Source organism: Pelodiscus sinensis, chromosome 5 (genome assembly GCF_049634645.1).
Source record: "Pelodiscus sinensis isolate JC-2024 chromosome 5, ASM4963464v1, whole genome shotgun sequence".
In the NCBI taxonomy this organism is placed as follows: domain Eukaryota; kingdom Metazoa; phylum Chordata; order Testudines; family Trionychidae; genus Pelodiscus; species Pelodiscus sinensis.
In genome coordinates, this window is record NC_134715.1 from 52,887,432 (window position 1) to 52,900,657 (window position 13,226).

The 13,226-nt window shown below is 39.3% G+C and overlaps 1 protein-coding gene across 6 annotated transcripts in view; it reads left to right on the plus strand.

Moving 5' to 3' along the window:
- The window catches only part of ARHGAP10 (Rho GTPase activating protein 10), a 270,200-nt gene that overhangs the window by 202,228 nt on the left and 54,746 nt on the right, over nucleotides 1–13,226 (plus strand). For all 6 annotated transcript variants that reach the window (XM_075930008.1, XM_075930007.1, XM_075930011.1 and 3 more), the window contains one exon: nucleotides 4,167–4,326. In XM_075930008.1, the coding sequence (XP_075786123.1) occupies nucleotides 4,167–4,326 (160 nt within the window). The remainder of the gene's footprint in view (nucleotides 1–4,166; nucleotides 4,327–13,226) is intronic.

The following is a 13,226-nucleotide window of genomic DNA, read 5'->3' on the forward strand; positions in this document are numbered from 1 at the left end:
TCTTTTTTGAGATGAGGAAACCACATCTGTATGCAGTATTCCAGATGTGGGCGTACCATGGATTTATATAAGGGCAATGAGATAGTCTCCGTCTTATTCTCTATCCCTTTTTTAATGATTCCTAACATCCTGATTGCTTTTTTTGACTGTCGGTGCACACTGCGTGGACGTCTTCAGAGAACTATCCACGATGACTCCAAGATCTCTTTCCTGATTAGTTGTAGCTAAATTAGCCCCCATCCTATTATATGTATAGTTGGGGTTATTTTTTCCAATGTGCATTACTTTACATTTATCCACATTAAATTTCATTTGCCGTTTTGTTGCCAGTCACTTAGTTTGGTGACATCTTTTTGAAGTTATTCATAGTCTGCTTTGGTCTTAACTACCTTGAGCAGTTTAGTATCATCTGCAAACTTTGCCACCTCACTGTTTACCTCTTTTTCCAGATCATTTATGAATATGTTGAATAGGATTGGTCCCGGGACTGAACCTTGGGGAACACCATTAATTACCCCTCTCCATTCTGAAAATTTACCATTTATTTCTACCCTTTGTTTCCTGTCTTTTAACCAGTTCTCAGTCCATGAAAGGATCTTCCCTCTTATCCCATGACAACTTAATTTTCGTAAGAGCCTTTGGTGAGGGACCTTGTCAAGGGCTTTCTGGAAATCAAAGTATGCTATATCTACTGGATCCCCCTTGTCCACATGTTTGTTGATGACTCCTTCTTTGAAGAACTCTTTGAAGTTCTTTGAAGAACTCTAATAGATTAGTAAGACATGATTTCCCTTTATAGAAACCATGTTGACTTTTACCCAACAAATTATGTTCTTCTATGCATCTGGCAATTTTATTCTTTACTATTGTTTCAGTTAATTTGCCCAATACTGATGTTAGACTTACCGGTTTGTAATTGCCAGGATTGCCTCTAGGGCCCTTTTTAAATATAGGCGTTACATTAGCTATCTTCCAGTCATTGGGTACAGAAGCTGATTTAAAAGATAGGTAACAAAGAATTCATTTAGTTTCTCCGCAATGACTTTATTGTCTTTAAGCGCTCCTTTTGTATCTCGATTGTCCAGGGGCCCCACTGGTTGTTTAGTAGGCTTCTTCAAACTCCTTTTTGGCTTTTCTTATTACATGTTTACACTTAATTTGGCAGTGTTTATGCTCCTTTGTATTTGTCACTAGGATTTGACTTACACTTTTTAAAAGTTGTCTTTTTATCTCTCACTCCTTTTACATGGTTGTTAAGCCACGGTGGCTCTTTTTTAGTTTTTATGTTTTTTAATTTTGGGTATACATTTAAGTTGGGTCTCTATTATGTGTTGTCTTTGAAAAGTGTCCATGCAGCTTTCAGGGATTTTACTTTAGTCACTGTATCTTTTAATTTCTATATAACTAACCTCCTCATTTTTGCATAGTTCCCCTTTTTGAAATTAAATGCCACAGTGTTGGGCTGCTGAGGTGTTTTTCCCACCACAGGAATGTTAAATATTATTATATTATGGTTACTATTTCCAAGCAGTCCTGTTATAGTTACCTTGAGGACAATCCATGCAGGGTTGTTTTAGAGATTGACTGAGATATTGGAATTGGTGAAAGGAAATTTGTGCATTATCAGTATACCAATGATAGTCAAACAGGCTATCAGACTGCTCATAAGAGCACCCAGAGATAGTCATAAAAGAAGATAAACCAAGAAGGATAAAGACTTTGAGGAACACCTAAGAAACTGTTAGGACAGCAGTCCTCTACCTGATTTAAGTAAAAGCAAAGAACTTCAAAAATAATCATGTTCTGCTTTTTTTGTGCTGTATATAAGCTACCTATAACAAAGAGGATGTGGAAGAGAAAGGAGAACTGAAAGTTCCTGGTGCCCCGGTCTAAAAGAATTAGATATCAGTCCAGTAATGCAATATCACATTTACACACATAGAACTTGACAGTGCTTCTTATTGTGGAAGAAATGGGGAAAAACATAATAATATTAGGAATCAATTAAGCTACTGAACTTTTTTTTTAAACCCAACTGCACACAGATGGAAAAGGTTAGAGAGAACATTGTTCTTGACCTGTCTGTGTGCATTTGTATAGATTATATTCCCATTTGATAGTTTGTGACTGTAAGTGGTTAGCACATCACAGAAGCAGGCAAAATCCTCCAAAAGAGTGTGATTATGTTGACTGGGAGTACTGGTGTCACCAGTGTAACTGGTTCTGAAAAGCAGAACTTGAAGGGGAAATGTGAGTTACAACTTAGTTTATTTAAAGAATTAAATTACTTTATGAAATAAGATTACAATATTACTGGTTCATCTCTAGATTGTATTTCTGATTTTGACATGTATACCTGTAAATGAGATGTGATGAATTAGTTTTTACCTGACACTTGAACAGTTATCGTTGCATGTCATGCCAAGCAAATTAGAACAGCATCATCTAAGAATTATCAGCTCACATCATCATTGCAGAGCAGTAAGGTGGTGCAGCTGCTCTGAGAGTGTGCAAGATTAGGCTAGAATATTGAAAGACTCATTTTCTGAGGTTAGCATTCTCCTCCTCAGAATTTCATGTTCTGCTTCTACAGACTAATTTAGATGCTTAAATTAGTAGCTACTTCAGGGAGAAATTTTCAGATGATCACTTTTATCACTTGAGTGTCTTTAGTTGTATGTCATTTTAATCTCTAGGGAAGTTGTTCTTTCAAAATTACTGAGGGGGTTGGTGAAGAGATGTCTGGGGAAGGAGAAGTTTAATGCTTTGATGAATTTCTGCTTTTACAGCAGAAGGCATTGACAGGTGTAACTGGTTGTGAGGTGGAGGACAAATGCTTTTGTCCCCCGAAAGTGGTTTCTAGTTGACAATATTCAGATTTTTGAGAAAAGGAATGCAAATCAGTGAAACAGTAGAACACTCAACTCAGATTAGATTAGATTAAACTGAGCCACTCTCTGTGGGGATTAATTATGTCACTAATAGAGTTAGAAGATATAGGTGTGAGTTTTTTTCCATGTAAAGTACTATGTACACAATATTCAACTCTCAAACTAATGATGAGGTTGAGAGGTCATCACTATATTATATTATACTTTAAATATAGTATTCATTACAGCTTTCTTGAGATGTGTTGGCGTATGTTGGTGGGAGTAGAATGGAAGTCATGGAATAAATGAGGTGCATGGAGGGAATCCTGTGAAGATTGTCTTTATATTACTCGTGGATATTTATCTTATGGTAGCACCCAAAGGGTCCATTTGAGATTGGGGTCGTCTTGTGCTGGATACTGTAATATTTGTAATCTGTCTCAGAAATATCTGGAAGGATGTATATAACTATACATTTAAAGATGAAAATCTGTGCTCTGTAAATAGATAGATCCAAGTAAAATGATACGATGAGATGTAGTTTTTTGCTTGGCGATCTTGTACACAGTAATTTACAATGGTGTGGCATATCTGTAATTTTCTTTGTCATAGTTTGCGATGAAATAGATCTTTGTTTCTTGAAGGGTTTCTAGTGGTAAAGAAACAAAGCTACATAAATCATCTCTGAATATTTTACGCGCTAGGTGATGTTTTTGGAAAAGTGTGTAAAACAGCCAGCTGACCAGAAAACAATGTGGTCAGCTGCAAATTAACAGCAGCAATACCATAAAATGTCCTAAAGATATTATGTATTTCACAACTGTGTATTTGTCATAGGTCTGTTGCCCATTGTGACCTCTGTAAATTCCATAGTCTTTCATTTGATAGGATTATGATTACTGCTTTATATTGCTGAAACATCATTACCAAGAATGTTTGTGTTAGATTATTTGTTTTAAGAATCTTTTATTTAACAAAGATAGGGGACCTGAAGAATCCCAGTCCGAACAGGAAATCTGTCATAAACAAACACTCATAGGAATGCCTGAATTGGTTTGCTTTGCAGAGGTAACCTTCTAACAAAAGTGGAGCAAACTGTGTTCCATAGTTTCGGAAATACTTCAGGGTGATGGTGGGGAAGGGGGAATACTCATAAGAATTAAAATTGTTTCTCGTTATGATTTCACCATATAATATGTTGTACTTTGCTTAATTAAGTCATTTACTGTGTGCAGGATTATTTTTTTAAAATGTTATCTTCCTAACTTGCGGTATCCTTATGCTTTCCTCTTCTAGTTGACAATCACAGTCCTTCCAGGGAGGATACTCCTACTGGCAGTATGGATTCTCTCTCTTCTCAATCTCCTACTCCTGCCATCTCTAGCAGCCCCCCTGAGATTGACAAAAATCACCTTATTTTGGAGAGTGGAGACCTAGCAGACTGGGCAACCAATCAGTAAGTAACATTATTTCAGTTGGCTCTGAAAGAGAAGACTATTGCACTGGCACAAACATGCATAAAAATGTGTTCCCTGTCCCTACCTAGTTTGGATGCAATTGAGTACCTTTTTGAAGTGAATATATTTGGTTTCCATTGCTGTAACCATGGGAAGCAAAGGAGTAAGTCAGTACAAAACTGACCTGTCACATGTTTCAAAATGGCTCTCAAAGTACAGTTCTGCATCCAACAGTTATATCTGCTAAATCAGTACCTCTCAGCCTTTCCATATTGCTGTACCCCTTTCAGGAGTCTGATTGTCACATACAGGCCAAGTTTCATTTCACCTAAAAGCTACTTGCTTACAATATCAGACATAAAAATATAAAAGTATCTCAGCACACTATTACTGAAAAATTGCTTACTTTTGCCTTCTTGTCATATAATTATAAAATAAGTTGATTGGAATATAAATATTACACTTATGTTTCAGTGTATAGTATATAAAGCGGTATAAACAAGTCATTGTTAATATGAAATTGTAGTTTGTTTTATAGGCTGTTGTAAAACTAGGCAAATATCTAGATGATTTGATGTGCCCCTTGGAATACTTCTGTGTACCTCCAGGGGTGTACATACCCCTGATTGAGAATCACTGTGCTAGGTTATATTTTAGCTTTCTCCTGCAGAAAGTCAAGGTGTTTTACTATTAGCAGTTTGATGATTTATGATGATTTATTTGAGCGCTGCATTTGTAAAGTATTCTATGCATAATACATTACCATTATTTTATTTCAAACCACTGGGTGCCTCCATAAACCTAACCTGAAGAAGTGTCTACATATTGTAGGATGTTATCATCAAGACATAGGATCAAATTCTGTCCTTGGATACATATAGCGCCTGTTAAAATTAATAGCCCTTGTTATTCAAGGTCTGACTTAGATCTATATAATACATTAACACATAAAAATGCCTGTATTTTCAATTAATTTGCAGTTTGTCACTTTGAATAGTCTCTGTAGCAGTTAGTGAGCATGATTCTAGTTGAACAAAAAGTGACATTGCAACTTCTAGTACACTGGGGCTCAATTCACAATATGGCCATGCCTAAAACATAAGGAGTCTGACATTTTTTATCATAAATCAAACTGAGTGAATTCCCCAGTTTACTATTTGTACAAAATGTAAAATGTCATAAAAAAAATCTCTGACCTTGAAAGGCAAAAAGGTGAATGAAGTAAGTCTGAGGAAAGAATTTTTTAAAGATATTTTCCTTAGTGACATTTTGAGTGGCCTGGCGCGCGCGCGCTCTCTCTCTCTCTCTCTCTCTCTCTCTCTCTCTCTCTCACTCCTCCCCCCCGCCCTTAAGTAGCACACTCTTCTGCTTGGGACTTCAGGGAAGGCTGTGGACTGGGGGAAGGACAGTGGAGTTGCTGGTGGATTTATCACTGCATTGATCTGCCAGCCACAACCACCCCAGAAGAGTGTGTGCAAGGAAACTTAGCTTTAGGCTTTAGTAGCAACTGAAGGGTAGTTCTGCTAATGGGTCGCAGTTTGAGGAGAAGGGTTTTAGACTGATGCCTGAAATGCCTGTTTATCTTATGCATAATACATTACCATTATTTTGTTTCAAACCACTGGGTGCCTCCATAAACCTAACCTGAAAAAGTGTCTAAAGAAGTGAAAAAATGCCCGTTTATCTTAAACTTTGCACAGCAGTTGAAGAATCCGATTCCTGGAAGCACAGAGACAAAAAGTGGTGTGTGTAGAGCTTCTAATGTGTAGAACTTCTAACAGCGCTTGTGTGTCAATACTAGAGCTGGCATTTTTTGTCAGAACTGACCAAAGCATCTACATTGAAACATTCCACTGTGTCACATCAATTTTAATGAAAGTATCCTGGAAACCAGTCAGGTTTCTAATAGAACCATGTCTCTCAGGCAGATTTAAACCTACCTGACTTCCTGTCAGCTTGCCCAGCTGGTTCCTCAGCAGTCTTGGGTGGGCTCTCTAATATCCCAGGTCCTGGCCCAGCCTACCCAGTGGATAGTCCTAGAGCCAGGGTTCCCAGTAGAGTTAGGTGGAGAGAAGTAATTCTCTCTTGTGGAGCATTTCAATGTTTTGGAGTTTTGTTCTAAATCATATTTCTAAATCTCCCATAAAATGGAATTATTGCTCTCTGCCCAGCTCTTGTAAATACCATTCTGAGCCTAGGGCAGATGGAATTCAGGAGAATCTGGTTTCTCAAGTTTCTGCCGATGTTTATGACTTGTGGATAGTAGTTGTTGGAAATCAATCACCATAGAGCTATTATCTGTACAGTGAATAAGGTGATGGGTAACTTAATTGCTCAAAAACAAAAATTGGCTTTGTTTCCTAGGAGGACATTGCATCATAGTATGCTCCAAAGTGGCTCTCTACAAAATCAGGAGGAGGATGCTGGCTGGGGAGATGCTCTGTGACTGTGGGGCCCACTTCTGCTCCTTCTTTCTATGACACATTCAGGCAGAGCTCCCCTGGACCTCATTTGCTGACTCCCTAGATGCTTTTGAGGAGCAGTGGCTGTTGTCCCGTGATCTCTGCACAGTGTCCCCCTCCAGTTCCCTGCATTGCCTCTATGACTTCATTCTTGTCCCTCTTTTCATACTAGATGTCCCTCCAAATTATTTGAGATCTGGGTTTAGTCATTCCTCCTTTTAGACTGGGGGAGGGATCTTTCATCTGCATTGTACACATTGCACTTTTTAGCATACTTTTAAGTTTGCACTTTTTAAAGTTAGAACTAATATAACTCCATGCAAAAAGGGAATTGTCATATTGATGTGTTGTCTCCTCTCTGAAACTGGAAGGGAAATATCTTATAACTTGAGCCATAGAAATGATAATTGGATCTATTTAATATTCCTGGTTCTGAAACACTTTGGGGTGTGACTTTTGTCATTTAATCATTCAGTACCTCACTTTTCCTCATGCCTAAAATGAGAATGCTTTTGTGTCTGTGTGAAATAGCCCTGGAAGATCTTTGACTAGAAGGCACGAAGTGGAACAAAATATTTTATTGCTTTGATGAAGAACATCTGACATAACGCAGTATTTTTTATGTGTAGTGTAGATTTTCAAGCTGAGCCAGCCCTTCACCTTGTTTTATCCAGTAATCATTTGTAACAAAGGAATATGCAGTCATGCACAGCTGAAGTTCGACGAGCAATGCAGTTGCAATGTTTAAATGCATTGTTTAAAAACATAACACAAAAAGCACAGAGCTCTGCAATATTTTGTGTGCTAGAGAGCTGCTGTTAATTATTTCTATTATAGTAGCACCTACATCAGGGATCTCTGGCCCTAGGCACCGTACAGCAGTGCTACTCAGATCTCAGTGGTTCAAGAGCCAAGGTGATGGTCAGCATTGCCCAAAAGAGCCACAGTAGTGTGAGTTCATTGTTTCATTTACTATAGTACTATAAATTCATATATAAAGACTATGATGGGAAATTATATATAAAAATATTCTAAAACCAGTATTATATTATCAATGTACCACATGACAATAGACACAAGCTGTATTATCTGTGCGCTGCTTCTAAAATGCACACAAAAAGTTTGTGAACTAGTGACTAGTACTACATGTGACTAGGGATCTAAGAGTGTAGCCACTTAAACAGGTAACCAATAAGTTGTGCTTGTTGGTTATCCAAACGGTTACACGCAGCTCCTGGTCCTGCTTCCAAGGAGCTGGCTGCCACTCCGTGCTGCTGCCTCTGTACCTCTGCACACCTTGACTCTTGGGGAGCTGACTGCCATCCTGCGCTGCTGTTTCTATATCAGGCAGGTGGGAACAGGTATGCACAGGGAGCCATCTTTAAAGGCAACAGCGCACACTGGCAAGTGAGCACTGTCTCCTGGGGAGCTGCCTGCCATCCTGCATGTAACTATGTAACTGTTGACATTTTCAGTGGTTACACAGTTACACAATTACACATGTTGTAACATCTCTGCTTTTGACCATACTGTTCATGTTGTGCATGTGTTTCATCTCTGGTCAAGAATCCTGTTTTGAAGTTTCATGACTGCTCCTCCAGAATATTGTATCTCCCATGCTCCCTGCAGCCCGCTTCCTTCCCATCCGTCTGGTTTGGTAGGAAAAAAGTTTTCTTATTCCTCTAAAATTCGATCCCATTTTGCTCCTCTCTCCTTCCCCAGCTTTGTCTCCCTGACTCACCTAATCTCTGTATTTTTACACAGCTGTACTAACATTTCACTTTTTTTTTTCTCTCTTCTGGGGAAATTCCATGGCTTAAAACTCCTCCTGCCTGAGATCACCTGAAATTAATTGGATTCTTCCAGCTCAGGCTTTCCTTCATATACTTATTGCCCTTCCAAAGAAGAGTCACTAGAATGCTAACAATTCATTTTGTTTTCTTATAGACAGGTTGTGCAATATATGGCCCTTGTCATCTCATGGTTAGTTTATTAAATAACTAGAAGATTCTCCTGACATTGCTCAGGTCCCTAACTCTTTTTCTGGTTTTTGAAAAATAAAATTAAATATACATGCTTCATTTAAATCATTGCTTTGGGGAGGGGATAGGGCAGGACTAGGCAAAATATGGGCCAGGGCCTGGCTCTAGCCTGCGAAGCTATCGGATCCAGCCCGCAGACCACCCTGCTAGGTAAGACTCTCAGGAACACAGCTGCCGCAGTTTAAAACACAGTCCCTGAGGCTTTCTGCTTTGCAGAGAGGAGGAGGGTTTGTGCAATCTCTGTGCCCCCAGCCCAATCCTCAGCTCCTATTGGAAACAATCGGAGCTGAGAGTTTGCCCGCCCCCCCCCTCCCAGAAAAAAATTATTGCTCACCCCTGGGCTAGGGAGATTAGTATATAGATAGGCTGCTCAGGGGAGAGAGGACTACCCCAGCCCTCTCTCACCACATCATCTTGGAGCTAGGTGAGAAGCGCCTCCCCATGACCTCTACAGTTCCAGTGGACACAGTTGAGGGAGGGATGCATGTCCCCTGGTTGGGGCAGGTATAAGTTCGTCTGCTCCCTAAGTTCCTCAGCCAGAGTGGTGAATGCAGCAAACTGAGCACTTTCATTTACTCCCTGATGAAGGGGAACAGTCAGCAATGTCCTTGTATGAATTGGGGGGCAGAGGGGACACTTCAGCCCCCCTCTTGCTCTCCCTAAAGGGTGAGGAGGAACTGGGAGACTTGGGACTGGAGCATTCACCTGCCTGGTGATTCTGTCTCTTTTCTGTATGGCTTTATGAGAAGCAATCCCATTCTAGGCACACGCCTTTTTCCTGGCATAATCAAACCCTTACCTTAAGTTATGATAAGAGGAAGTTGTATACCGAATTTGGTTGTCCTAGTTTAGGAGGAGTTCTTGAACAGACAAACAGAAGAGATTTCTCAATTATATAGTATATCAGAGTTAGAGTTGTACACAGAGCTCAATAAAATAAACCAGAATTCATAAGTTTTCTATAGATTGATTCCCTAAATCATCACCAAATGCATTGCTGGATGTTTGTGAACAGTGAGTGAGGAAACTAACGATAAAAGCAAAGCAGCAGTAAATCTCAGGATGGCTGAAATCCTGAAGAAGAAAACCAGTGTCAAAGGAGCTGTGAGAAGGTGAGGGAAGAAGGAAACAACAATGGTTCTGAACACAAAGAAAGTCTTGGACGTAGTTACTCCTATTTGTCTGACTACCAAATGTATTCAGCCTCATTATGTCTGTAGTCACATAACCTAACTGGAAACCTTATGTGGTTCCTTTCTGTAGCTTTGGGTAGTGAAGCAAATTCGCAATTTCTGTACAGGTGGCAGGTGACTTTAATGACAGTCTTGAACCATGTTATATTCCTTCTGTGTGATTATCTGAGGTCTTTAAGTTATTTTAGAGGAAGAACACATTTAAACTGGTTTAAAAAAAGACATGATCCAATTATACTGAAATAATATACACTCGTCATGTTCGTTTTTGTAGCCTGCTATTGTTTCATCACTGTCATCCACTCTGTGACTTCAATTTTTGGAGGTATTTGTGAGTATTTGGCACTTGTTTTAATTCAGCCTGTATGTGAGCAGCACTGCCCAGCATTTCTGCAATTCCATTGAAACAAGCACAATCTAACCTCGCCTCTGAACTCACATGTTTCCTTCAAAAAACAGTCCAAGCCATAGCCAGTTCTTTCCTGAAAAAGTGGATTAGACAGCTAGAAACAGTGCATTAGAATCACTGTGTCATATTATATGGGATAAACTGTGTTCATGTTAGGAGGGATACAGAATAATGGGCTATGAATTGCAGCCTATTTTCTTCTTTTAGTCTTTTCAGTCTAGGAAATATTACTCTTGATTTCTGGAAGAGGAACAGCCTTTGACTTTGGTCAGTGGTTACTGCAGCATGCAGATATACATATGCTTTATTTTGTTCTAACTAAATTCTAATTTTAAAGTGTTTTAGCCTAGGACAGCTGCTGTAGAAGTATGCTTTAGATTTACCAGACTGGCATGAAAGATCATTGCACTAATGTGTTAGCTGCTCTACTGAGATGTCACAATCTAAGTTTAAAGAAACCTCTGTTCCAATGTTGGCTGATACCCTTCTGTGCAAATGAAGATGTATGTGTACACTGTACATATTCTGGGCCTTTTTCTTGAACAAAGGAGGGAGTTCCTGCTCTTGGGATGCTGCCCCCTGCTCTGACTCAAACTACAACCATCCGACAGCATAAACTGCAGTGTATTTCTTCCCGCCCCAACCAAACAGTCTGAGTTTTTATACAGCAGGAAAGCTTAATATGCACGGAGTGTGTTGTCTAGTGCTGGAGCATATTGGATCGCGTATTGAATTAGAAATAGGCAATACCTTTTGAAATATGTCTTACTGTAATGCACCATTTTAAAAACGTGTTGACAGAATTTTGTCAGTAATACATTGTGATATGACAGACACAACATTGCCAAACCCTTCTTTGAAACAAACCTATTTTCTAAAAAGTTGTGTGTCGATTCTTTTCATAGGCTCTCTGATGCTTGCTCTCAAGATAAGAGGCCCCTCAGTAGCTGTTACCTTAGGAACCAGCCAGATAAACATCCAATAAAATCTTGTTTTGAAGAGTTTGTTTCTGAATGTCAGTATGAAATCTTTAGCTTATTTTCAGTAAGGCTGTTCCCTCATGCCCCCCCCCCCCCCCCAGATTCTCTATACCAGGCAATAACATTTCTTCTCAAAGAGAGATGATTAGGTCAGGGTCCCCTCCTCCCCCCCAGGAAATACATTGCATTCATTTTAGCCTTTAGGAGAGTGGCTTTCTTCAACAGATTGCCTTACATTTGAGATAAGGTATACTAGTATGTTTTTTATCATCATCTTGGTAAACAAGGCTTTTTGTTAACTTTCTTTAAAATTCTTTTTATTTAAATAAGTATATCATAAGTATCTTTAAAAAATGCTACAGTGGTTGAAAAGAGATTTTTTTTTGTACTGAGTAAAAACTTCTGTTTAAAAATCAAATCAAATTCCCAGTTCTGTATGTAAAAAGTATAATAAAAGAGGAAAATAGCAAAATACAAGTGGGTCAGGTGGCTGCTTCATATTTTTGTTTTTAGTGATCGTTTCACCATGTTATGTTCAGAAATAGAGTTTTTCATTGCCGCATCATAGACCATGAACTCTTGCTCTGTAACCGCAAGCTGAAACTGACAGGCGAATTCAAGAGCAGTACTGCAGTGCTTTCTCTACAGCTGAATCATATTAAGTGAATACATCAAAAGGTGGGGGATGGAGTAATACAAAGCTCAGAGGTGCCTGCAGTTCTAAAGGTTTTTAGAAATATTAAATTCACACTCAGCTGCAAAAGTCTATATCTACATTTGTATTCAGTTTTACACTGTGCCTCAGGTGAGGGCAGTACAGTCTTATTGGTTGATATGCTACGATCACCTTACTTAATACTTCACATCGCATGAGACTTACATATTGATTTGAGCATTTCATTTCTTCCCTTATCCCTCTCTGGACACATCCTTCTGTCGCACACACCTACCCATTTAAACGGAGTGGAATGGGGGTGTGGAAGGAATGGGTGGGCTGGACCATCCCCAGCCCAATGCAGGTCAGGCCTACCACACCACAGGCAGGGCAGGGAGCTGCTCCAGCCCAACTGGGTGGTGTGCCCCCTGTCTGGCCGGGCTGGTGCAGTCTCCCACCTGTGGCAGGCACGCTGCTGTTCCAGCCTGGCTGGGCTGTCAGTTAACCGTACCGGAGAAGCATCACACAGGTAAGTGTGATGCTCACCAGTTAGACAGTTAACCATTCATATCCCTTCTCTCTCTCTCTCTCTCTCTCTCTCTCACATACACACACAGAGCTAGGTTTTTTTCCACAGATATGACTGGTCAAATAATTAGAAACAAAGTAATACATTTTGTAGGGGATTTTCTTTGTGTTTTTTGATATTCATCAAAGAATGTGTTCATTATTCACTGGTTGAGAACCAGGATATCAAATCTGATCTGCAATTCCAGGAGGCACTTCATTTGGTAGAAGATCCTTGAGCTGTTTGTAGTTGCTACTTTTAGTGACTTAAGTGGGTGCTGAGATACTTTGACAATAGAGTAAAACAAACCCAGAATATTTCTTTCCTTTTTCTATACATTATACAGCAGGGGTGTCCAAACTTTTTTCAAAGAGAGCCAGATTTGATAAAGTGAACATGAGTGAGGGCCGACCATTTTGCCTGACATTCTTTGAACCATTAAAATTAAATGCAAATTAACTATTTTATGCAAAGTTTATTGCAAACAGCATACTTTTCATTTCGTCACATGGATGACAAATCTAAACAGGTGTTAAACCACTCTGCCTTTCATATCTGAAGGCCAGATGAAAAAAAAAATCCAGGAAGCT